The sequence below is a fragment of the Talpa europaea genome (assembly GCF_964194135.1).
Source record: "Talpa europaea genome assembly, chromosome: 8".
NCBI lineage: Eukaryota > Metazoa > Chordata > Mammalia > Eulipotyphla > Talpidae > Talpa > Talpa europaea.
Window position 1 is genome coordinate 109,220,386 of NC_140075.1, and position 27,638 is coordinate 109,248,023.

The 27,638-nt window shown below is 42.0% G+C and overlaps 1 protein-coding gene across 14 annotated transcripts in view; it reads right to left on the reverse strand.

The window, feature by feature from the left end:
* NRXN3 (neurexin 3) overlaps nt 1-27,638 on the reverse strand; it is a gene marked incomplete at both ends in the record, with an annotated part of 1,501,492 nt that overhangs the window by 827,121 nt on the left and 646,733 nt on the right. For all 14 annotated transcript variants that reach the window (XM_084241403.1, XM_084241402.1, XM_084241405.1 and 11 more), the window contains one exon: nt 1,640-1,759. In XM_084241403.1, the coding sequence (XP_084097529.1) occupies nt 1,640-1,759 (120 nt within the window). The remainder of the gene's footprint in view (nt 1-1,639; nt 1,760-27,638) is intronic.

Consider the following 27,638-nt stretch of genomic DNA (forward strand, 5'->3'; position numbering starts at 1 on the left):
TGTATATTTTAAGACAAATCATTTTCTTAGGATGGACTGGGAAATTCAACAAGCAGTCCCTTGTGTTGAAATCAGTCAAACATGAATTTGGAGTTTAATCACACAATTCCTTTAACTTTCATGTTCACCTATATAAATGACAATAAGAACACTTACCTTGCAAGGCAATAGGGAATGATAGAAGAGTTAAGGAACTGAAATATGTAAGACAGTTAAGCCAGCATCTAATGCCAACTGTTCTTCCTCGACCATAGATTCAATTTTCCAGGCTCTTTCACTCTCTTTCTACACACACATACATGCATAGACACAGACACACCTGTACACATACATACATGGTGCACTATCAATGGTGACTCTAGACGAATAGAAGTTCAGGCTCCTGAATATAAAATTACTTGAACCAAAACTACAGAAGCTTTATGCTTGAAAGAGCCTTAGCAATAATATAATTCAAGTATAGAAATGAGGAAAAAGAGGTTTAGCATTGCTGCTCTAAAGGCAGAAAGCACGTTAGGGACAGTAGCTGTATAAAACCCCAGGGCTCCTAACTTAAACCAGTCTTACCCATGGAAGAAATTGCAGACATGGCTCAGGACACTGACTTATTTGATAAGGTCCAGGCAGTACCCATATTGCCTCAAGTTTTCTGTCCCTAGTGGACAAGAATTGTGCATAACAGATGAGCACTGCTCTGAAATCTTAGTGAGTGTAGACTTCAGGGAGGTGGTGTGTTAGATGAACTTGGAAGCCCTCTAGCTTTTATTGTTGATCCTATTAATGACACTCACCAAATTCTGCCTGGAGATCTACCTTCATCAACCACTCCAGCTTTCTCCAACCCAAACTGATAATTTCCTCTTCTGATTAAAAATTATGGTGTTCTCATCTTATCCAAATCAGAATCTCACTATAATCCTTCTTATCTAGAGTCATTTGTCCTATAATGTAACTGGCAGTCACTTGTGTTTTCTTAGTATCATCTACAATTTCCAACACACACACATATGACAGGCTCAAGAAATACTTAGTGTTTGTGTGAGGTTTTGACTGTTTCTTTACATATGTGTGCATTCATTGCCCTCCTAAGACTATAAATTCCACCAGCCAAGGACTTGCCCACTTGTTTACCAACATGTTCCCAATGCCCTCTAGAGCAATGCTTGTACAGAGTAGGTACTCAATAAATAATGATTAAGTAAATGATTAAGTAAATGATTAATTATTCAGCACTTTGTAAGTATCACACACTAACCAAGATACTTACTTTGCTCCATAATGTTCTGAATTTCTGGTTTATCCATCTCCTCTACCAGAGAGTCACTCACTCTTTGTGGGAAGGGACTAGTACTTGGGAAGATGATTGACAAGTGACGTGTGAATAACAATAGAAGGACCTGCAGAACCCTACAGCTGTTCACATCCCCTCTGCCTAAGGAGAAGCCCCATCAACATATCATTGCGGGAGAGGGTAAATCCCACAACACAGATTAATGAAAATATCATAGAGGAGGAGCTTCTTGGTCTACTTGAATAGGACATGTGACCATCAAGCAAAATAAAAGTTGGCAGAAAGCCCTTTGATTACTTAACGACCTAGAGCACAAAGAGAAAGCAGTGTCCCCATGGAAGTACTCACCCTCAGCCACATCATCGTCCACGGTTAACTTAAGGCTCTTTCCTCTCCGCACCACCCGAACGGTGTGCCACTCATTGTCGTTGAGCTTCTGCCCCGCATACAGGGTCTCAGGTCCTTTGCCTAAGGACGACGGTAAGTGTCCAAGTTAGAATCAGATCTGAGAGCTGTGCTGTGGCATCAGAGTTGTCAAAGCCACACTGGCACACATGAGCCAGTAGCATTCAAGGAACTGTTCCCCCACCCCAAGCTCATCCTAGTGTCACTGTTCCAAAAGGATCCTCCATAAGACTTCCCAAATGCAAAAGCCTCAATTCCAATACTGGGGGCAATAACTAAACAGTGAAAGAAGTAAGTGCCTTCTTTATCCACAGTTTTAAAATGCCAGTGGCAGTAAGTGAAACACTAATGGAAAACGGTCCTCAGCTATCATTTTGTTTGCCCAAGTCTTAGAGTTTAGATGAATTTCTTGAAAATACAGGAAATTCATCAAACATTTTCTAGAATCATTTAGTCATGTATGCATAATACACCAGTCTGAATTTTGGAGAGTACCACCATTGGATGAGAAGAGAACAGTGCAATCTATGCTCTTAACTTGATATGCCATTATCCTTTGGTCCTACCAGAACTCAGTGACCATAGAAATTGCAACAGTAATCATCACAATAATAATAAAAATGTCAAGGATTACCATCATAAATAATGCTCCTGAAGGGAATGTGAGGGGTTTCAGAATTATCTCATTATTTATCATCCTCCAAAAAAGATCCAAAGACATAAAAAAGTGGAATAATAAAAAATTAAAAAATTGAATGTTTTTAGAGCAAAAGAATATTCTGTAGAAAGCACCACCCAGTAAAGGGATAAACCGAGTCATCTCAAAAGATCCCTGCTTAAGATGTTCGAAAAGATGTTCAATTGAATTCCAGGAAGAATCCAGTGCAACATGGAATTACAGTATTTAAGGGTGAAAACTGGCAAGACAGACATTAAGGCATTAAAGCAATTTTCCCAGTCAAAAGGGGGAAACACCATGTTTCATTCACCACTGAACTGAGATTTAAAATTAAAAGACAAAGAAGATTGCACAGAACCAGAGGGCTTACAGCAAGTTTGCTCTCTGTGTGAGTAGCTGAGTCCATGCAAAAAGATACTGACATCTTCCTGGAGTAGTCAATCAAGATAGAAAAAATCCTATCTCTGGAAATAAGTTGTGTTCATTATATGAACACATATAACTGTCGAATGCATCTCTATGGATATTATCCATCTGAAATGTTTCAGAAGATCATATGCATTGCTCTACCTTACAGGAACACCATTGTTTAATGAATGTCCGCTGAATAATTGATGCCTGCATAGGTCTTTATTTGTCTGGAAATCACCAATGAAAGTCAATATATTTTTATTTAAGTAAATTTGAAAGCATTTTTGTGGAGTTTTCACTATTCACTCTCCTGCATCCTCCACCTCCCTCCAAACGGAAGATATTATAAACTGTTTGGGAAGAAAATTTTTTAAAAAGAGTTTCACCTGAGTAGAGACACTTTAAAGTAGGCAATTTTAAACTGCAACCTTTAATTCTGAATTATGACTGTTCCTATTTAATTCTAGTTATATGAATTATGATAGTAATGGAAGTTTGGGGGAATTTTCTCTTTGAAAAACAAACAGATTTTTGAAGACTACTGTTTCTTTTAATTACAATTTATATAGCAAGTAATCTGTATTTTAAAAATTTCAAAATGTACCTACACCCCAAGTGGAACCCCAATGGAACAGGAATCCAGAGAATTTGGTGAAAAAACTCAGAGTGGAACAAATAATCCCAAATTCAGTAATGATGCCATAAGATCAGTGAATCCTGGGGGGAAATAATTCTATAATAAGCCATTTCACAATCAATCTTAGCTTCTTTTACTGTATGAGTATGCCAGACTTTAATATTATCTAAAATGCCCACATATAATGGGAATTTTCCTACATTGCACCCCATTAGGTAGCACTGTTCACTATCTCATTAAATCCAGGTCTAAGATTGATGTAACAGTGGCTCTACAACAAACTGCTGGCAGAGGACGAAAAGGATCACATCATGTGGGAGCTTTGAAGCAAGAACAAATGTTCTCAGAAGAAACAAATCTGCCTTTGCTTTTTTATGCTTTTATCCACTTTATTCTACATGAAAATGCTTCCATAAGAAAGGAGACAGTAAAGAAAGATGCAGAAAATACTGGCTATGGAGACAGACCTGTTAAAATCACAGGCAGCTTAAAGCATCTCCTACAGATGCCATCTGTCCTTTAGGTGATTTTTGCATGTCACTTCATTCTCATGATGGGGACAAGCTAAGGGGAGAGATACTAATACAAACACAGTTTAAGGACTTTGTTATATCCCTCTCTTAGTAACCACAGGGATTGCATATCAGTTTGCTTCAGGTCTGTGTTTCATCTTTTTTTTTTTTTAAATTATTATTATTATTATTATTACTAGTCAAACAAGAACTGGAATGTGGCCAGAGGTGTGGGGGGTGAGAGGATTCACCAGAGACAGAGTGGGGAGCAGAACAGGCAGATCTACTGAAATACACTGCTGAGGGGAGCATCAGGCAAGGCAGGAGAGGTCTGCTGCACCATATGTGAGTAGAGCTCCCTGGCCGGGAATCGAACTCACACTGCAGTGGCTGGTGATAGCTTGATAGGGCTGAAACTTTAACCCTTATGCCACCAGGGAGGCCCAGGTCTGTGGAAGTCTTGCAGATACTTCAATCCTTCCTGTGTCTTCAAAATGCCTACAGTGATCAGATTCAAACCAAGGTATTTAACTGTCCATTTGAACCTAAAACTTTAGGATAGAAGAGCCTAGCACCAATAATGTGAAGAAAATAGCTGAAACCTCTGATGCCCCACTGTCTGGTTACATTTAAAACCTCCAGCCCTTTTAAGTCTGACTACTCTAAGAGTAGGAAGAAAAAAGATTCATACCCGTTCAGTTAAACTCACATTGAAGGAGTATTATTCAAGATTCATTTTTAAGCAATAAATATAGAAATCTCAGTGAGCTTCTGAAACACTCTCAGCCTCCCAAAGTGGAGCGTCAATGGCATTTATCTTTAATCAAGCCCAAAAGGTCAATTCATCCTACTAGAGAGAAAGTGATGTTTAAACTCAGCTGGAAATATAGGCAAATAGAGAGGAAGAGCAAATCTAATCTGCAGCCTAAGCACAAGTCAGGGCTGATAAGTGATGTAAGATGTAAACTGAAGTTGAAAGTTGAAACAAACTTTGAGGTTTTTAAGTGTGAGGATCAAGTCTAGGGCAGACTTCCTGGCAGACCCAAGCAAAAATCCAGTGAAGCAGCAACAGCCAAAGAATGAATATGATGTTCTTTGCTGTAAGAAAAGAGTGGTCCAGAAAAGAAGACGGAGAAACTAATTTTTTAACTTGGAATCTAACTTGGAATTTAAATAAAAATTTAAAATTTTTATTTTTAAAAATAAAAATCTCAAAGCTGTCAATTTTTCTGCATTGTCCATTTTCCTCTCAGCAGCTAGTGAAAAATATGATCTGCAGTTAAGCATATGTGTTGGATATATGTATATCACATGCATGTTTCTTTTATAGTTGAAGTAATAATTATTAATCACAAAACAGCCCTTCAATTACCTGTAGGCTGAATAGTTCAATGCATTTGCTCTAATACAGAAAAGTAATAACTTATCTGACACCCTATAGTTGAATTTTCCAGGTATTGAAACCCAAGACTGGGGTAAAGAAACAAAATCACAGATGAAGATTTCTGAGATAAAGAAGTGAAGTGGAATAGCAAATTGCTTATTACTACAGAACAGAGCTTTTAATGAAAACTTTGGAAGATACCACCCCAATGTCCATGCTAGATCGAGCCCTCATCTCACAGAAGAGGGTCTAATTCTCTAATCAGTGGAGATAGAGAGTAGAAACATCAGAGGAAGGATGTGGGTTCTTTTGTTTTCTTGATCTCTCCTACAGTCAATGTATGGAAGTATTATTTGTTTCAGAAGCTAGAATTAATAATGAAATCAAAATGAAAAAAAATAAGAGGAAAAGAGCCTTTGAGAAATCACTGCTGATTGCTTGGAGGAAGATGACACTCAGATATTAGTAGATTTTTTGCCTCTTCCAGAAGATAGGGAAGTGGTGTGCACGTGGGGAAAAGAGATCTATATTTGAGCATTATTAAAGGTATACACCTTCACAGGTGGATTTTGGATTTTAATTATTTTGAGCCTAATTATTTTTTTTCTAGCAGACTGTTCATATTACATGAATGGGTTATTCCCCCCAGGAGCAATATCACCCCACAACTATAAGAGAGTCCCAATATACCAGTTTGCCTATGTATTTCTGCAACCTGACCAAATCAACCAAACCATATGGTTTTGCTCATATACAGGCAGTAGATATTCCTTCCATCTGCACCAAGTGCTGTTTCCAAACGAGGGTGGGTGATATTTACAAACTTGTTTTTATTTGGGGTAGACCGGTAGGTAGTAAGGGGGCAATACCTGCACCCTAGTCCCTTAAGCTTACCGGAATGGTTTCTTATTTGTGCAAGAAGGGGAAAGCAATAATAATGTGATTTCCCTTCGAATTATATTTCACATGAATCAAAATCTCTATAGCACATAAAAAGCAGGAAATTCAGTCTCTTAGAAAGGTATAGTGAAAGGCATGTGATGATACATCTAAATGATATGACATATAACTACTCAAAATGATCAACTGTGTAAGGTTTAAAGAACACCAAAAATATTTTAAAAGAGGAAACTTACCTTCATTTCCACCGGCACCTCAGGTTAGGCTAAGCTGAGTTTGACAAGCATTTTAACAAGCCTATAGAGCACCATGTCTTTTATCAGTCTTCTTTCCCAGAGACAAAAGATTAGGCAAGTGAAACAGGAATGAGGAGAAGGAAGACAGACTGAAGAGTAAGGTGAATGGCAGAAATCTAGGAAAGCAGTATTTTATTTTCTGTTCAAAATTTCTTTCCTGTTCTGGCTGTTTACTTTGAGTTGGCAACCCCACACCAAGTGAGAGGCATTTCCTCTTTGTCCTTATAAACTTCTATTTTTGAAGCAATTACTTTCTTTTTAAAAAAAGATTTATTTATTTTTATACAAGAACTGGGGTACAAGCCAGATGCACGGGAGGGTGAGAGGACTCACCAGAGACAGAGTGGGGAACAGAACAGGCAGACTAACAAAATACACTGCTGAGGGGAGCAGCAGGTGAGACAGGAGAGGTCTGCTTTCCATGGGGGATTCTTGCCAGCCGGCCAGGATCGAACCTGCATTACAGAGGCTGCGGAGAGCTTCACGGTGTGGCGCTCAACCACCTGTGCCACCAGGGGAGGCCCGAAGCAATTGTTTATATTGACAAAACACTTCAATCATATTTACTTACAGAGCCAGTTTAGCAAAACACCTCAAATTGATCATTCCATCCTGACCAGAGTCCTCAATTCTTGGGAAGAACTGCTGGACTTCCAACAATATATGTGAAAACAAGGAAGTTTTCTGGAAGCTCCTATTAATAAGTCTCCCAGAGAGTGCAGAAAAAAGGTAAGTGACCCAATTATTCAGCCTGAGCACAGAAACCCTCCTGGAGACCCTGCTTCTAGTTAAAACCCACTAAAAAACAGCACCAATATTGCTAGGGCTTGAGTAAGTATTTGTATCATTGAGCCTGCCACCTACAAACATTTAACTGTGGATTGGAGAAAACTGGCCCATCCTCTATGGCTGACCCTCTCCCTATGTCACTGTCACTGACCCTGGTGGTGTACTGTTGAAATACACATTCAGTGACACTGGCATTCATTGACACTCTGCATTCTCAGAGTGCAGAATGAAGAGCTAAATAGGACTTGCCCTCACAGAGCTTATGGTCTAGTCTGGGGCAAAGGGGGACGATGAAGGAAAACACACAAATTAAAGAACATGAGATAACTGCAGATAGGGTTAAGTTCTATGAAGAAAATAGAACAAGGTACTATGATGAAAAGTAAGTGCAGTGAGGAGTGGGAACAGAGGTTCTAGAAATGAAGTGACTTGTCTCTTCTTGCCCTGAAATTCTGGTTGGGTAGTGAGATAATAAGTCCAATGGTCAGAGAAAGCTTCTTGGAGAAGGCATGTTTGTGAAAGAGACAAGCATGTCAATGTCTGAGGCAATGGGGGCAATTTACCAAAACCCCAGGAGCCTGGTATGTGAAAGGAACAAAAAGAAATCCATTAAGGAAGGCAGTATCTTTAGGGAGAAGGTGGCTGAGCAGTCTTAGATGACAGGGTTCATAACCTGAACGTGGATCCAAATGCAATTGGAAACCACCGAGAGGTTTTAATTAACCCCTATGGCCTATGTTAATTAATTAAACTAAATGATGATCTAACTAAAACATTAGAAATCACTTTGGTTGCTAGGGTGGAATGGACAAAGAGGCCACATAAGGAAACAAAGAGATGCACTAGAGAGCTGTAAAGGTAGGAAGTGACAGTGACTTGGACAAAGCAGGTGCAGCAGGTGTACAAGTGGCGAGATGTGGGATGCCTTTTATAGGTGGTGTCAAAGGGACTGAGTGGGAGAAGAAATCTGAGGCATTCATGGTGACTCCTAGTTCTGGTGACTCTGGACTGAGAAGGGAAACAATCCCAGAAAGAGTGAGACACGACTGCGCCTATTAGTCAGTGGTACTAACATCTATGTTTTGCATCTTCCCTACTGAGCTTTAGTCCTGCTCAGTACAATCACCTGGCAGCTTCCTACCACTGAGCTGTGTGAATCAAAGTTCACAGCTTGCATGATTTTCTTAGTACAGCGTTAATTTGCACCTTAGGGCACCAGTGCCTACTAATGATGCAACATTACTGGGTTCTTATTATCTTCCTCTCCCCACTCTTCCCCTCCCCCTGCCCCTTACCTCTCCTCTCATACTCTCTCTTCTCCTTTTGCTCCCTCTCCCCCATTCCCTCTTTCCTCTCTTTCTGCCTTGCTCTCTCACTCTGCCACCTCCTTTTCTTCCCTTCCATGTGCTTTTCTTTTTTTCTGCCTGGTTTCAGTTATGTGTTCTGGCATATGCCCAGGAGTGCCCCATATAATACAAAGCAAGCACTGACAGTCCCTTTCGATAGGCTCTTTAAATTGTGATGACTGCATGAATGAAACTGTTCCTCTGGTCTGGGGGAATGGAGCACCCCAATTTTGAAATGGAATGAATCATAGCAGATACAACTCCATAGTAATGAGTGACTCCACAAAAGATGAGAAAGAATCATGCCCCCAATTTACTACTAAATGTCTACTTTTCATAAATCTCCAGCATGATTTAGGAATCATGGTAGAGGATGGTCTCAAGATGTCTTGTAATAATTTCAGTCCATGAAACCACATTTCAAGAGATGAGGGTACTTTGTGCAAGGAGAAGCAGAAAGATCTTTCTGATTCTGATACTGATTCTGCTCTTGTTTTTTTTTTTTTTTTAAATAACTTTTTAAAATAGACTAATACGGGCCTCCCCGGTGGCGCAGCGGTTGAGCGCTGGGTTGCGAAGCTGCCTGCAGCCTCTGCAGCCAGTTCGATCCCTGGCTGCTCCCCGGCCACTGGAGGAGGGTCCCACATGGCGCGCAGACCTCTCCTGCCACCAGCTGCTCCCCTCAGCAGTGTACTTCGGTCCTTCTGCCTGCTCTGCTCCCCGCTCTGGCTCTGGTGAATTCTCTCACCCTCCCGCGCTTCTGACTGTACCCAGTGCATGTATAAACCAACCAAACAAACAAACAATAAATAAATAAGACATGCCTCTAGAAAATTAAAAAAATAAATAAAAAAATAAAATAGACTAATACTTTCCCACCATCGGCATGCTACAATTAATACAAATTAGTCTCTCTTTGATGATTTAAAATGCCTTAGGTTCTTATTGACTAAGTGACCTTTTGTCTGGCACTGAAGACAGATTTGAAGCTGGCAGAGATTGGGGATAAGGAGATTTTAACCAAGGTGTTCACTAAAATCTGCTCCCCTGGCATCCTCTGAACAAATTTCCAATTTAAGCCTGTTTCTTTGTGAATTGTCCCTTTTGTCCTAAAGCACAGAATAAAAAAAAAGTTCAGTTAAAATGCATACTTAATGTTCTGCTTTAAACAAGAATTAAGGAAAGCATAGGTCTCCACTAGTCTTCTTTCATATACCTTCATAACTTCTCTACCTGCTCTCATCTCTCCTCTGCCTTCTCTGACCTCGGAGCTGGGATTGTACACTTCTCTGTAAGTCAGCAGTGGTTTTATTTTGCAAATCATCATTTGATCCCTTGCACTGAAGTTTTTCTGTTTTTTTTTTTTTTTTGTATATATATCCACACCCTACACATCTATGCCATTTGAGAGAGAACATGTTACCTTTGTCACTCCCAACAGCTAAGCAGAGTACTTTACACCAAGAAGACACACAACACAGTTAGGAAAAAAACTAGTGAGTGAATAGATAGAACTGAGTGATCTCAGTAACAATATAGTAGGTAGGTTGAGGGAGAGAGAAGAAACCGAAGGGGAGTAAAAAGTAGTAGTAACTATATTTTAGCAACAGAAGGAATGGGTCCATTCAGGAAGGTGTTTGGGATAATAATAAATACATGCAAGTAAATTAATAAGTGAATGCATAGAAATGGGTAAATAAATTAAAGACAGTAAATCTGTTGAAGGTGGAGGAATAAAGAGAAGGGAAGCAGAAGAGAGTTGTGTATTACATTTGGGGAAGAAAGTGAATTAGACATCAGGCAGCAGATATAAATAAAATAAACTCATTACTTTTCCTTTTAAATATTTTTCCCTGTCAGAAGACAATACAGTCTGCTGGAAATATGATATGGGGATGAAAAAGAGACTCTCTGTTCCACATACATGGTTTTATTTATTTTTGTAATATGAAGCTGATATCATTTACCCAAGATTTACAAATAAAGAAGCAGAGTGCAGCTCCACACCCTCTCAAGGTCACAGAGATAGGACTCAACCCCCAGTGGGTCTGTCTGCAAGATCCTTCCATGATCCCACAGCTGTGCTCACAGCTTCATCGAGGTTTTACCCTAGATAAGCACAGCCTAGGGGGTTAAAAAGGAAGATAGTGATGTCATCTATGTTCACAAAGGACATGGAAGAAATGGGAGAACATTGCTAAATCTAAAACAAAACCTAATTTGGGGGAGGTTAATGAAAAATAGGACCCAATTCCATTGTTTTCCCCAAGACTAGGGTCTAGTCCAAACACATCACACCTACAACTAATGCCAACCAAAGTTGAAAGTGTATTTTGGTAATGAAAGTCAACAGTAAATACATCATCATATGGGTGTGCACTTGCAGCAGGTGCCCATTTGCCCGCACACTGGGCCCTCCACGAACCTCAGATTTCAGCCATAGCAGCAGTAAAGTTATTGAAAGCTCAGCCACAGTCTAAGGACCCCCATCTCAGTGGGCCCAGCTGTTGGATCGTCTCTAAAGTCAGGGGTACCTTCCATGGTTGCATATAAGAGCAGTCAAGTAATGAGGGTAAAGGGGAAGGGGAGGGGGGCTGACAAAAAATGAAAGGGAGGGGGCTGGTTGGATAAATGCCCCCAATCCTCTGTTTTTGGGCCAGATGATTCTTAGAGGTATTCACTTCAACTCCCTCCACCTGCCCTACTTCCACATCTCACAGTTGAAAAGTTGACAATGGACACTCATGTTGGTGGTTCTCCTCCTTCATTGCTCACTTCCCCTGCTTCTTCTCTCCTGCTTTTGATGATCCCTCACAAATAAACCACCCAACCTAAGCCCATGTTTGACTAAGATGACACGATATAATATTTGATCATTTCCTAATGCAGTCACTCAAGCATTATGACAACCTTGTGAGGTAGGGATTATCAGTTGTCTCTGGTGCAATTTTCCCAAGGTCACAGACTACTAAACTGAAAGGAAATCAAGAATCCAGGCTTCCTGACCCCATGGAAGACGCCTTCCCCTTATGCTGCAGCTGTCAGGTCCATGACGCCCAAAGAAGATGGGGGCTGTGAGCCGCTAGAAGTGCTGAGGGCAGACTTGGGGCTCTGGTTGTAAATTACCAAATTCTGACTAAACTTTTAGGGCTGTGAGGAAGTGATCACTAAAGGCAATCACAGGACACTACCCTGAGGACCATGGGGGGCACTGGAAGAGGTGCAATTACCATGATTCTTAATTAGCTCAGGTCTACTCAATACAGAAGGGAGGAGATAGGTTCTCTGTGCCCAAAGGACCTTCAGGCTCTGCTTCGAAATAACTGCCATACCCCAGATGGAGAATTTATTTTAGATACAATGATTAAGTCATTGAGTTTTAAAAGTATCCCAAGATGAAGAGTTCTATGAAATGGCATTTCCATATCAATCTGCATGTTTGCAGCACTTCCTTCCCACATTGGAAGGTATAAAAATCTAAGGTAAGAATGGGAAAGGGACTTTTCCAGCCTATCTTTCTGGGATGATACAAGATCTACAAACTTAAGAGTTTAATGGCATTAGCTGACCACCCACTGTGGACAAGAGGCAGTTCCCACACAGAATGTTCCTTTCCCTGAGTGGACTGTCTTATCCTCTTCACATTGAGTCTGTGCAATTAGGGAATGCAGGAGGCTGGATTAGCAGAACGATCATTGTGTTCTGGTCCTAGTTCTCTAAGTTCTCCCTCCTAAAATAATGTTGCTTTGAAAATATGATAAATTATAGCTCCTCATCTCACAAGAAATATCTCTTTATGATGCCCACTAAAATAAAACTTGCAAGACAAGCACAGAGAGGGAAAAAGTAAAAGCAAAGCAACAACCAATATAGATTATTTGAGTTCAAATATATTTATTTCCTTTTAAATAAGACTTAAATGCTTCTTCCCCATGAAGCAGGTGTGGGCTTGGATAAGGCATGCAAAGTGAATATGTTGGCAAACAAGTCTAATTTCTAGATGTTGTCTTTACCCCTTTATGCAACAGCATTGGCCCAGCACCAATGTGAATTTCAGCTGTTTTATCCATGCACTTAAATCCCTGATTAAGCCAAGGTAACTGTTCATATTGAAGAGGATGAAATCAACACCCTACTTTCAGATGGTATAAAAGATGAGTCTAATTGAAAAGTTCAGGGCCTACTCTAAAAGCATAATGGTTGTTCCTGGGGGTGCAAAAATGAAAAAGATATACTCACTGTAATCAGGGAGCTCACCATGTACTGGAGAGTTGACCAAATGAAAATCAATTGTGTGGGAGGGAAAAGTAAAGACATGCATGGGGTTCCTGGTTGTAAGGACACACCTAGTCCATGTGGAAATCTGAATCATTCATGCTGTGTTTCCACAGTTTTCATGCAGGATCATATAGCTCCTATAAGGTAGCAGCCACGATCTTCATTTCTCCATCCTTCTCAACTCAAATAGCACTGTCCTTGGTATGCACAGTGGATTCTCAAAAGTGAAGAGTAAATTAATAAATTTCTTTTGCTTCTTATTCTAGCATTATGCTTTGCTATAATAGCTAAAATGTACATATGACTTAACAGACTCCATTCACTGAACACCATTCTGAGTGTTATATTAGCTCATTTAATGCTCATCTCAATCCCATAAGGCTATCCCATTGTTGTATTATTTTTTCACAATATTTGTTCCCCATTCCTATCAATCTTTTTCTTAACAGTCCTTTTTCTAATCCTTTCTATAAGCTGTTTCCTGCCCTGTTGTATCAGTCATCTGTGTGGCTAGCTTCATAGCCCAGGAAAGGGGAGCAGAAGTTCGTTTGGGCCACTGAAAGGGTTTAGAACTCTGCCAGTTCTCTATCCCCTTTGCCACAAATCCAAGATGTGGCAGTCTGGGACTCCTGCTTCAACCAGGGTCCTGAAATAGAGGCATGAAGAGAAGCTACAGCATCTCCACAGTGGACATTCAGGTGAGTGGAAAATAAAGCTCTGTTCCCTGAGGTCCCTAAGACTGCAAGGAGGCTTTGTTATTGCAGCATAACTGAGCTGAGCTGACTGACACATGAGGCCCATTCATAGGCTCACTTTACACAGAGAAAACCCAGGTTAAAGACAGTTCAGTCCATGACCCAAGGCTTTGGAGTTTGAACCTGGGCAATCTGGTTCCATTCTGCCCTCATCTACCACAACCACCTAGAATCATGACAGTTTCTATTAGTCAAGGGGTGAACCAAGTAGGGGTAAGAAGACAAGAATGATCCTCAGTGAAAAACGTTCTACAGGAAAAAAATGTAAGTGATAAAATCAATATATACAATGCACATGCCTTTAAATTCTGGTTGGATAGAAGACAACGAAAAGAAAAAGGAAATAGAAGACAAAATAAAATGGGAGAGGAATAGAACAAAATGTCAGGGGAAAAACAGATGATGAGGAATCTCAATGTATGTCAAATTGCTCAGGGAAAATCTTTCTTCTGGGGAAAAAAAAAAAACTTAAGATTTTTATCTTTAAAATGCCTCCAGAACAGGGCCTCCCTGGTGGTGCAGTGCTGGGAAGCTGTCCGCAGCCTCTGCAGCATGGGTTCGATTCCCGGCCAGCCAGGGAGATTCCCACATGGCGCAGCAGATCTCTCCTGTCATGCCTGCTGCTCCCCTCAGCAGTGTATTTTGGTCCTTCTGCCTGTTCTGCTCCCCACTTTGTCTCTGGTGAATCCTCTCACCCTCCCGCACCTCTGGCCTGTACCCCAGCTCTTGTATAAAAATAAATAAATCTTTTAAAAAAAATGCTTCCAAAACAAAAGGAAGTGCTTAGAAGTATGTTCTTTGGAAATAATCTGGGTTCTTTTCACTTTGATAAAATAAACACCTGTTTGTAATTTTTACAGGGTGGGTGGGGCAGTTCACTCCCTGGGGCTGCCACTAATACACTAATCCAGGAAGCAGCTCTGGAACTATAATGCTAGGAATTCTCAACACTATTTAAGAGCCACCTATGCCAGGTTCTCACATTTCAAACTGGAAAGTAGCAGCTATGAATAATGTTAAGAATTCAGATTCCAGGGCCCCGGCTACATTTCTCTTTTGCTAACCTTTCTCTTTCCAGCTTTATTTTTCTATTTTAATTTTCCTAGTAATTTCTCAGATTTCTCTTATCTTCTAAACACGTTCTCTCCTCCAGCATCTCTCTTAAGGTCATCACCATCCAGCACCCCAAGCTGTCCAGCTGGCAGGAGCTGCCCCTCCTTTCATGCAGGCATCCAAATCAGAGCCACTCTGGGAAGTACCTCTGGCCTTTGGTCAGTGATTAGAGATGAGTGGAGAAATGTATTTACAATCCCTGGACTAAGGTTACTAGAGTCAAAGGAGGACACAGTCCGGTCACTGTAAAAAATGTAATACAATGTGTTAAGTGCTGTTTATATTCTACTTCAGGAACAGTGTGTGTGTGTGTGTGTGTGTGTGTATGTGTGTGTACATGTGCCTACACATGCACCTTTTGATCTAAGTTTGGAGTTTGAACATAGAGGTGTTCAAGTAAGACCTCTAGCTAAAGCAAAGTTAATGTTTCTTAAAATCTGAATAGGGGGCCTCTCTGGTGGTGGAGGGGGTTGAGCTCAGCACTGTGAAGCTGTCTGCAGCATTTGCAGTGTGAGTTCAATCCCTGGCACCCACTGGGAGCAACCTACATGGTGCAATAGACCTCTCCTGTCTCTCCCATTGCTCCCCTCAGCAGTGTATTACAGTACATCTGCCTGCTCTGTTCCACACTCTGTCTCTGGTGAATGCTCTCATCCCCCGCACCTCTGGTCTGTACCCCAGCTCTTAAAACAAAAATCTGATCAGGACCTTGTGCTCCAGGTGCAGCAGAGCTGGAAGAACATTCTGTGCCTGTGCAGAGGTAAACAAGGCTGGAGACTGGAGACTGGAGAGCAGTTCCATGTGGAAGGAAAGTGAAGGGCATTTTTATGAGATCAGAGATGGGAAATAGATCATAAGGACCTTGATGCAATAAAGTACAAAATAAGGATTTGTAGTTTACCTTCTAGACTGAAAAGAACTGTTGAGATATCTTAAGTAGGCTGCAACATTTGTTGTATTATTTTAGACAGTTCAATCTTGCTGTAGATAACAATAAAAATAATCAGGATGAATAAAACTCATAGAATATGTTAAGTGGAAAGAACAAATGAGTAGCCTTTGAGAGCTGTAAGACACTGAGGAAATAAAAGGGGCATATGTACTTTGAACAAAAATAAAAATGACTTAATGTAATATATATGTATATATATGTATATAGTAGAGAGAATATACAAGCTGGTCTTTAGTGATGCATATCTGAAATTTATATAATGGCATAATGCAATGTTACTTCAATTAGAGGAAAAGTATGGCAGAAATTAGAGTGCCATTTGCCCACAGGGTGAAAGCACCTAGAAAATCTTAAATATTCATGAAGCTCAGCCTATGCCTGATTGAGTTGCCATCCCCAAGTCAGTCAACAACTTGGTGACACCCATTCCAGTCCCACATTTTCTCTGCTTCAGACACACAGATAAAACATTTCAGTCATCAGACTGACTGACAAGCTCTTGCTGTGGCTACAGATCTGTCAGTCTGAGTCTCCCAAGCAGAACAGATGTACAGGCAACAGTAGCCTCAGAGCTGGTGGAGCACCTCTTGACCACCACTTGGTCTTTACAACCATCCCATCAGCAGGGAAGGTAAATTCACAGAGAGAGAACAAGATATCTGAACACTGTGTAACCCAGGATTTAGAGAGTCTTCCCAACCCTCCTGTCCACAATCCAAAGTGCGGTCACCTGCCTGATCTCCTTCCTGTGCTTTAAGTTGATTGATTCTACATGATTCCATATCTTTTTTTAAAGATTTATTTATTTATTTAGGCATACAAGAACTGGGGTGTAAGCCAGAGGTATAGGAGGTGAGAGGATCCACCAGACAGAATGAGGAGCAGAACAGCAGATCTACTGAAATACACTGCTGAGGGGAGCAGCAGACAAGGCAAGGAGAGGTCTGATGCACCATGTGGGTCAGCTCCTTGGCAGGGGATCGAACTCGTGCTGCCATGGCTGGCAACAGCTTGATAGTTCTGCCCTTTACTCCTGCACCACCAGGAAGGCCCTGATTCCACACCTTAATTTGTGGACTTTCTGTGGCAAGACCTTGAGGGCAGCCTATCTGAGAATCCTTGGAGTACAAGGCAATTTCCCAGGTGCCACAGCCAGTGACACAGTCAGGTGGTTGTTTCAGAAAAGCAATGAATGACAGCCCTGCAAGTGCAATGTCCAGACAGCTGGGAGAGAGCTGGAAGAAATATAATTCATATTTCATAAAGGAGACAGGAACTAGAAGTTCCAGGCACACCAGAGAAAGCATCCTGGACACCCAAATTCAACTCAACTCCCAAAACTCCACATGGTCCATGCAAAAAGAAAAAGCAAAGATAGAAGACATAGAAGGGGGGGGGAACCTAATGATTTTTAAACATCTTAAGCAGAAGGCTGTGATCTCTCCATATCCACCTAGGATGACCCACCTTCCCTGGTATACCCCCAGCGTCCCTCAAGGTTGCAGAGATAATGACCCACCATACTTATAACACAGTCTCATAATCTCTCAGGCGGACTAGCAGGGAGCCCCAGGAAAAGGAAGCTAAAAACAGCTGGTGAAGGAACAGCAGAATGTAAATACAGATGCCTCACAATAAGGGGGCACCAGTGGGGAATGAGAAGGAACACTGGATTTTAGCCAGCCAGACTTGGCTTCAAGTTGCTACTCCAGTGCATAGTAGCTGAGTGACCTTGGACAAACACCTATCTCTCAGCCTCAGTCTTTCCAAGCTGTAAATTGGTAAGAACAGCAATCATTTTCAGCAGGGGCTGAGATGAGGGATTCAGGAGATAACACAGGAAACATGTCCAGTTCAGCCTCCCTTCCACATTTGCCCTCTTACAGTTAATTCAGGTAGATGATAAATGAATGGTCACCTGTTCATAAAAATGGCTGTTCCAATCGACCACCTTGAATCCAATAATAATTGCTCATTTAGCACTGCACTGTGAAGCTGTCCACAGCCTCTGCAGCGCGGGTTCGATCCTGGCCGGCCGGCGATAATTCCACATGGCGTAGCAGACCTCTCCTGTCTCGCCCACTGCTCCCCTCAGCAGTGTATTTCAATAGTCTGCCTGTTCTGTTCCCCACTCTGTCTCCGGTGAATTCTCTCACCCTCCCGCACATCTGGTCTTTACCCCAGTTCTTGTATAAAAATAAATAAATCTTTAAAAAAATAATAATTTGCTCATTTAAATATGACTGTAGTATTCTTATTTCTTCAGTCTCCAGTTTATAGCAATGTGGAAAACATATTCCTTGCAACAGTGATGTACTGGTGTGTTGCTAAGGAAACCTCCCTAGAGATAAGCAAGGCAAGCCTTGGGTCATTTGGATTTTAAGCATTGAAGCTTTGGAGAAACTCCAGCAATCTCTCCTCTCAAGGGAACATTGTACCCCACCTCCTCTGAGCTTTAAGAAGCTTATAAATTTCTGCAAAAATGGAACTCAACTTTAAAGACACTGTGTGAAGCCAATGTCATTTACAAGGCTCTCAGAGACCGAATTTCCCAGAGTTATTTTCCGTTCTAAAGTCTGTCATATTCTCATAAAATATCCATTTCTAATTCTTTTCTTGCATTTCTTACTGAAAAGTATGGTTTCTCAACCTAACTAAAAGCATCCTGGTATTGTTAAATTTTGAAAAGGAGGAGATGAATTTGGGAGGGTAAATTACAGAACGTGCGATTCAGAATGGTAATTTACCTAGACACCCCGGAACCCCTAAAGACACTGCGAAGCCCTGTTTCTCCTTGACTACAAAGGACTGTTGTATCAGATGCACCCTGCAGTTTCCAGGAGAGTTGCAAGATTTGGGAAAGAAGCATGTTTAACAGCAGAGGCATCAGCAAGCAGACACATAATTAACATATTGCGTGAATAAATACGGGTACTCCTGAAATGTTTGTAGAATGAAAGCAAAATGGAGATGGGAGTGCTCTAAAAATTTAGAACATGACTGGAAGATGATCAAGTGTAGCCATGTCTCTGAAGATGGTCCAAAGGCACAAAAGGTTAAGAGATGTGACTGTATTCTTAGACCAAGTAACAAAGTGGGAACCCAGGGCTCTGGACAAACATGCCAGGGACCTCTACCAAGCTCAAGTGACTCTTCAGTCCAGCTGAGACTGAGGCTATAGGAGTGTCTAATGCTAAATGTTATCCATAAAGCTCTATGTGGGTTTTATTTTTCATTGACGTACCATGGCATTTTAACATTATATAAGTCTCAGGTGTGCATCATTAAAAATCAACACGTGCAATACTATATTAAGTTTCCCACCAAAAGTCAAATTCCACCCTTCATGTAATTCACCCCTTCTACTCAATTTTTCACCCTTTTTCGCCTTCCTCCCTGTAACTACGAATTGGTCTTATAGTCTAAAAAAGCTTGTCTTTGTTTTATTTACCTTGTAATATTTTCTTTTAAATTGAAGTAAACTGAAATATGATAAACTATACCCCTGAATCATCGGCACAATCAGGGTAAAGAATATACCCATCTCCCCCAAAACTTTTCTCACACTGCTCTCCGGGAAGCAATGGCCAGTCTTCCATCGCTATAGATTAGTTTGCATTTTATAGATTCACAGAGATGGAAGGATACAGCATGGACTCTTGTCTGGCATCTTTCATTATGAGCATGGATCATTCATTCTTATGTCCCAATAAGCACTGATTTATGAAAGCAAGTATTTATTTGGCCTGCAGGTTGTACTTTGCTAGATACTGGTCTAGTTCTAGAACCCATGTGCCTGATCACCATGATGTATCCCTATCACGGTGGTTAGTCCAGAAAAAGTATGATGAAGTGCTCAAAGATGGAGAGTGGGGTGTTTCTATTTGAGATGACTGGGGAGTTCAGGGAATGTGGGGTGCAAAGTGAGAGCTACCCAAGGAAAGAATAAATAGACTATGTAATGCTAAGAAACTGGACATCAATCTGTAAACAATGGAGAGCATTTGGAGAGTTGAATTTAAACACGAATGTGGAGTGGATTTAACAAAAAGCAGGACAGACAGACTACAGAGAGACCACTGGATTTAGGAGGAGGCCAATGATTCTGAATTTAAAATACTGCATGGCAGAGAGAAACAAGTAAAATGTATAAATAGAAGACCTAGTGATATGACTAACTGAATGAGGTGGAGGCCAAAATTTAGGATTACTTCCAAATTGCCAGTCTGTTCAGGCTGATCTTTTGGATGAAACACAGGTAGAGCTGGTTTGGAAGAAACACTGGAAAGCTCTCTATTAACAAGCCAAGTTTGAGATTATACTCGTGACAATGACAAGCAGGCAATCAGAGATGTGGACCCGGCCTCCTGAACCAGATGGAGCAGACCCTGAGGTTTATGTTTCCATCCGCCTATCCACAGCCCTCTGAGTGAGAAGAAGCAGTTTCACTGACCACTGTGACCTACAAACTGCCACCAACTGCCAGTGACATCATGAGTTGTGCCTAATGATGGCACATTATGGCTGTCCCAGTTGGTGTTTTTAAAGTTCTGATCACAGCGCAATGCCAGAAATCCATATAGCATTGGTGTCCTAAAGCTACGTGACTGATTCACGTTTCCCCTATGGGAGAGACTTTTCCTTAGGCATAGGGACGCACATGGAAGTGAGTTAACCTGGAAACATGGACTTTTCCTCCTTCAACAACACCCTTGGGTCTCCACCATCAGGGGAGCTACTGTGTGTGTGTGTGCTGGGGGCTTGGAGTAAAGACATCAAAAGAAAAGCTGGAGCTGAGAGATTTGTGAATCTGCCCAAGGGGCTTCTCCAGAAATAGTGCTCTGGCTGGACCATTGGGCAGCCTGTAAATACTTTGGGGCAGCATCTGTGCAAGGCCAGTCTCTGGTTCCCTGTCCTGTCCTATGAGCTGGAAATGCACTGCAGACTGTTGAGAAAAGTTAACAGGTATTCCACAGCCAGCAGGTATGTTTTGTTTTGTTTCTTGTTCTCTGGTGCCCTCCTGTGGTCTGTTCTCAGATAGCACCTGATTTGCATGACCCGACTGAAGCCAGCCCAAGTAACGACACTTCCTCTCGAAACATAAAATGACCAGATTACATATGCCACAGGCTTCAGGATGTTTCAAGAAACGTTTCCACATCAACGCTATGTTCTTAAAAGTAGTTGAGGATAATGGCCAGTGCATAGCACATTCCCTGCCACAAAGTAAATGCTCCAATGTTTGTCAAATGAATGTAGGTCCATTCACCACAGATTTAAATGAGGAAAGCCACTGAGATATATTTTTTGCATATTCTAATAAATTTATAGGTAACTGCCAAATACTTCATTACCTTGGGTTATATTTATGCCTACTTTACGAACTATAACAATAACTATCGAGAAAGTGCATCATTTGTTCATCCAGGCATTCATTCCTATATGCAACTATTTATTGACTTCAAACCTATGATCTTCCTTCTGTTTTAAGTGTCAGGAAAGGAAAAAATTCCCCAGAAACACACAGTCTGGTGGTGGAGACAGAAAGTAACCCTAACATTTCAGTACAAGGTGAAATTTATTATGATCAAAATATTGGACATCTTTGGATCCCAAGGGAGAGGGAGAAAGATCAAATCATAAATATTTATGTCACATATTGCAAACAGTGGAACTGTTGTGGGCTACCTTCCTTGCTCATCTTTAATTTTGAGTCCCTATAAAATGATTTATTATCTCCTATTTGTATAATGCAGCAATTGCAAGAACTCTAATGAGTACAGAGAAGGTATCCGCATTTTTAATTGATTCACTAAACCCCTCCTTATATTGGTTTCAATATCACTTAAGAATAAGAAAATAGAAGACTGGAAAAAAATCAGTAAAAACAAAATACTCTCTCCCCCTCCTTACTGGGAAGCTATTGTCAAGAATAAGCTCAGGGTTTGCCTGCTTTGGTCTTCCATCACAACTGAGCGGCTAAGTCCGAACACATTTCACATCCCACATTTCACAAATGCATCCACTCCTTTTTCCTACTCCCAAAACCCTGTCCACCTCCCAGCTTCTTACATCAGTATTGACACAGTACTTTTTGAAAGATCTTGGAATATTTGATCCATTGCAATCAGACTCCAGTTCTCTATCACTGTGTCAATAATGCCATTATTATACCTCAGCCTTTGGGATCCTTCTAGATCAAATACAAAACGTGGGCCACTTCTCAACAGAGCTGAGGGCTAAAATCTACAGCACTGAACTGTCATCTTCTAGAGGCTGGAGGCTTGCCTTACTCACTTTTTTATTTTTTTAAGATTTATTTTTATTTATTTATACAAGCACTGGGTACGGTCAGAAGTGCGGGAGGGTGAGAGAATTCACCAGAGCCAGAGCGGGGAGCAGAGCAGGCAGAAGGACCGAAGTACACTGCTGAGGGGAGCAGCGGGCGGCAGGAGAGGTCTGCGCGCCATGTGGGACCCTCCTCCGGTGGCCGGGGAGCAGCTGGGGATCGAACCGGTGCTGCAGAGGCTGCAGGCAGCTTAGAAACCCAGCGCTCACTGCTGCGCCACCGGGGAGGCCCGCCTTACTCACTTTTGACTTGGGAAAATGGGAGCTCAGAAATCCGACTACACTCAAGGTGACACACCCTGACTTCAAACTTCTCCTGCAGCCCCAGAGCCTGACCTCTCCCATTTCTACATGACCCCCGAGATCACCTGCTCACTTCTAGACAGTTTCCGTGGCTTTCAGCATCACAATCTCCTTCTGCTTCCAAGAACGGGTCTGTGCACACTTGGCAGAACCTCTCATTATCTACTTCCAATATTACCGTCCTCTCCTTCTTGCAGCTGTAGCCCAACACCAGCTCCTTGGGGTATTTGCACCTAAACAACATGGTCTACACCAGAGACAACCATTTACTTGACTTGAGCACTGAACCTGGGTTCTAGCTCCACTTCTGCCCTCCAGGTAGGGCTCTTAACACTATCGTCTGATTCTCAGTGTCCCCATTTGTGAAACGGGAATATTAACATTCAGGGTGTGGAAGCCTCCACAGCATTCAGTAAAAGCTGGCTCCTTTTCCTCCCTTCCTCTCTGATCAACCCCACCTGTTTTCTTTTTTAATATCACAAAGTCCAACCACTGCTTCCAGTAAATTAATTATAGCCTTGGTTTTTTTTTCTTATTTTTTTAGCTTTTATTTGAAGATACAATTACTTATGTCTGGTAAGATACTAATTAATAGTTTAGACACTCTCAGATGCTACTGATTCTCTCCATCACTACCCCTACCTGCCTGCCTGCTCCACAAATCTGTTTTCAACCCTGAGGTCTTGACTTTTTTGCATGAAAAACTAATTAGTTCTGTATCCAAATAATCTGATAAATCACAAAGGTTAATTGATTCTGCCAAACAGTAAAGGTCACCTAAAGGAAAAAAAAGACAACTTTAAGTTGAGAATCAATGAGAAGACAAAAGGCAAAACTCTATGTACATGTGCACAAAACTCCCCGATGGTTCTTCCTGCACCTTATGCTCCAGATATTCCTTAGGAAAATAAAATTTTCATTTTATTATTGTTTTACTTTATTTTTTTTAATTTTTTTATAGAGGCATGTTTTATTTATTTGTTTGTTTGTTTTTGTTTATGCATGCACTGGGTAGAGTCAGAAGCGCGGGAGGGTGAGAGAATTCACCAGAGCCAGAGCGGGGAGCAGAGCAGGCAGAAGGACCGAAGCACACTGCTGAGGGGAGCAGCGGACGGCAGGAGAGGTCTGCGCGCCATGTGGGACCCACCTCAGGTGGCCAGGGAGCAGCCGGGGATCGAACCGGTGCTGCAGAGGCCGCTGGCAGCTTTGCAACCCAGCGCTCAACCGCTGCGCCACCAGGGAGGCCCCGTTTTACTTTATTTTTAAAAAGATTTATTTATTTATGCATACAAGAGCTGGGGTGCAGGCCAGAGGTGTGTGTGTGGGGGGGTGGGGTGAGGACCCACCAGAGACAGAGTGGGGAGCAGAACAGGCAGACTGACTGAAATACACTGCTGAGGGGAGCATCAGGTGAGACAGGAGAGGTCTGCTCTGCCATGTGGGTTGTTTCCTGGCTGGGGATGGAACGCGTGCTGCAGTGGCTGGGGACAACTTCATAGTGCTGTGTCTTAACACCTTGCACCACCAGGGAGGCCCTCATTGTATTGTAATTTTAGATACAGGTCATCCAGATACCTCTTCTTTCTTCTCTTTCCACTCAGTATGTATGTATAACAACACCCAATTTCATTTTCTTTTCCCTACAATGAACAAAAAGAAAATTCTGAGTACACACACCCTGAGTTCTGTGACTATGCAGAGAGAGAACCACTAGGGTCTCGGGCGACCAAGGAGAGCAGCCACCAACAGCATAACTCATTGTGGCTGTTCAACTACCAACTCTAGTCTGGCATGGTGAGAAGAGCCTTGGCCAAAGAAATTTTGGTTCAAATGTTGGTTCCCCAAGAGGCAACTACTGCTTTTGCCAGTTTACACACATTGCTCGAGTGTCAAGTCCTCATCTGCAGAGCTCCCTCTGTGCAGATTACGTGTCTAGAAATGGCTTTTGTTCCTTGTTCCCCGTAAAAGTCTAAATAAACATTTGCCCTCCATGATGCACTTGGCACTGCGATGCCTATGTCCCTGCCTGCACAGACGCCCGGGGCCAAGTCAAATTTGTCTTAATCACTGAGCATCAAACAGAATGTCAGGGACATAACAAGCACTCAACCTCTTATGGTTTCTAGAATATTTCTCCTTAGCATACCATGGGATGCTTACACAGAGGCACTGCCGAAGGAATCTTTCAAAATTTTAACAAAGCTCTAGAAAAGCATTTATCTATCTCTTATGGTGCCAGGAATATTAATTTCAAGGCCAATTGATTTCACAGGCATCTCACGATGCTCTGTTCCATCACCACATCAGACTGGTCACTGAAGCCTGGCGGCCTGGCTTTCCACCCCACTAGCCTGGTCCTCTCTTAACTCTGCACATTTCCTCCCTGACACAGGGCCATACATTTCAGCCCAGCAGGAACTTGGAGAACTTGAGGCCCTCCAGTGTGAGAAAGCTGCCAAATCTCTCACAGCCTGATGTTGTCTTCAGCTGTCCATGCCACAAGTAAAGATGATCTGCAGCAAGCTGACATTATTACTAACAGTGATAGTAACAATTATAAATTATTCATTAGAAATAATGAAATGATATCACATTTATGGAAAAATGACAAGGTGGCAGACATTGGGCTGAACACTTAATATGTATTATTTCAGATAAACTTCGGAAAGACATCAGAGTATATAATATCATGATAGTGATTTCTTTCTTTAAAAAAAATATTTATTTATGCATACAAGAACTGGTGTGCAGGACAGAGGTGTGGGGGTGAGAGGATTCACCAGAGACAGAGTGGGGAACAGAACAGGCAGACTGACCAAATACACTGCTGAGGGGAGCAGCAGATGAGGCAGGAGAGGTCTGCTGTGCCATGGGGGTACCTCCCTGGCCGGGGATGGAACTCATGCTGCAGAGACTGTGGATAGCTTCACAGTGCTGTGCTTAACCCCTGGGGCCACCAGGGAGGCCCATGATAGTGATTTCTTAAGAGGTCTAATCACTTCCTTAAGTTAAAGAAGATAAGGAACAGAGGCTAAAATGCTCTACAATCTGTGCCTTTCTTCATCTAGGAGCTCTCCTCAAAGCCAACCCTGAGGCAAGGATTGAGTCCAGGTAGTTCATTTGGGAAGGGATTCAGGAAGCAGGGTGAGGAAGGGGGCAGTGAGACAGGGGAGGGAGGAAACCCATCTACCCGCCAGGTTATTGCTGTGGACAACTGGGATTCGGTCTCACCAGGGAGCCACTGAGGAAGCCTCGGGAGCACAACCACCCTAGAATGTCGGCTGAGGGAGGAGGAAGTCAGGGTATTTAGCTACAAAATCTAGCTCTCGTTTATCCACCAATTCAGTCGCAAAGCATCACCTGCCTGGTGCTTATCACTTGTCTTGAACACAGCCAAGCAGACACCCAAGGCCAGAGAACAGCCTCATTGATAAGGTCTGGAGCAGGGACCCATAGGTAAGCAAATTGCCCACGGTGACCTTGAGACAGGCTGAGGGAACTCTGCTGGAGTAGGCCTGAAGCATCAGCTGGGGCCCTTCACTAGCACACTGTCCCTTGGATGGGAAACACACAAGGAGGAGCAGCAGCAAGCTCCACTGTGCCCAAGCTTAAGTTTTATATACCAAAGACATGACTCAGTTTCTCTCTAAAGAATAGTCAGGAAGGAGGCAAATACCAGAAGGAAAGCACAGAGAATTCTGGCATTGCTCAAGTTCTGTCACCATGGTTGTCCTTAGTGAAAGTGTCACACTTGTTTGCCAGATGACAAAATTACTTGATGCCAAACATCCATACCACATTCAGACTCTTGTGAACTCTACAGAACACAAACTGTCACTATGTTATTCCATTTAGTCATGAATATTGGATTGTAAATAAAAAATGCATACAAAAGCCAAAGAGAAATGCTTATGGATTACCTAGTCTTTGGCTTAAACAGTGTCGATAATGAAACGTTGTGTGAGATGCAGTAAAACCCCCATGCTTCAACCCTCTGCTGGGAGCTCAAATCAATCCCACGGCTAGAGTAAATGAGTCCGAGGCAGGATCAGGAGTGGTGCTAATGAATCATCTCACTGGAGAAAATGCAGTTGGAGGAAACTTTTCCAGCACCTGCTTGCATTGTGATGCTCTGTGGCCCTTAGCTAATGTTGGAGAGAATCACACAAAGATACATTGCTTTCTTTTTTTTCATTATGTACAGCAAAGGGGGAAACTCAAGCCAAACAAATATTGGAGGCACAGGGTATAGAGGAGAAACCCTCCCTTCCATGGCACAGATTCCTTTCCCTGGATGCCTGGATGCTCACCTTTTTTTTTTTAATCTTTTTTTTAAGATTTATTTATTTATTATTTATTTATACAAGCACTGGGTACAGTCAGAAGCGCGGGAGGGTGAGAGAATTCACCAGAGCCAGAGCAGGGAGCAGAGCAGGCAGAAGGACCGAAGTACACTGCTGAGGGGAGCAGCGGGCGGCAGGAGAGGTCTGCGCGCCATGTGGGACCCTCCTCCGGTGGCCAGGGAGCAGCTGGGGATTGAACCGGCGCTGCAGAGGCTGCGGGCAGCTTCACAACCCAGCGCTCAACCTCTGCGCCACCGGGGAGGCCCTGGATGCTCACCTTTAAGCAGGTGTCAAGGAAAGGGTTCAGAGTCAAAGTTATGTTTCCAGAGACCAAGAAACAGTGTTTTAAACCTACAGCCACTGCAGTGAAATTTAGATTCTAAGTTTCTCACATCAGGAGCAAACGTTTCTATTTTGGAAAACAAGTTATATTCTTTAAGAAGCCCCTGTATAGAAATGTAGTCAGTTGTGTTAATTAGAAAATCGTTCCAGCTACTTCTCTTGGCTGTTGAAGGGAAAAGTAAGAGACACCTGAATTTCTAGTCAGCTGCACTGTTCTGTAGTACTCCATGCAGGCTGAACTCTTTCCCTTCCCAGCCTGTCTATGGCTTTCAGAAATACTGTTTTCCTGCTCTCTATCTCTCTTAAATTTCATCAATTCTTTATTTGAATTTACTTTCAAAATATGCGCCACCCTGTAAGTATATTGAAGTAGATTCTGCAGTTTCTCCGGTCAAACATGCTTTCCTTGAGCAAATTCTTAGAGATGTAATCTCTGGAGAGGAAAATTTTAGCCAAAAAGCTTTCAAACTTCTGAACCATAAAGTTATATTGTCTTTTTTTTTTTTTTTAAAGATTTTTTTTTTTTTAATAGAGGCATGTTTTTTATTTATTTA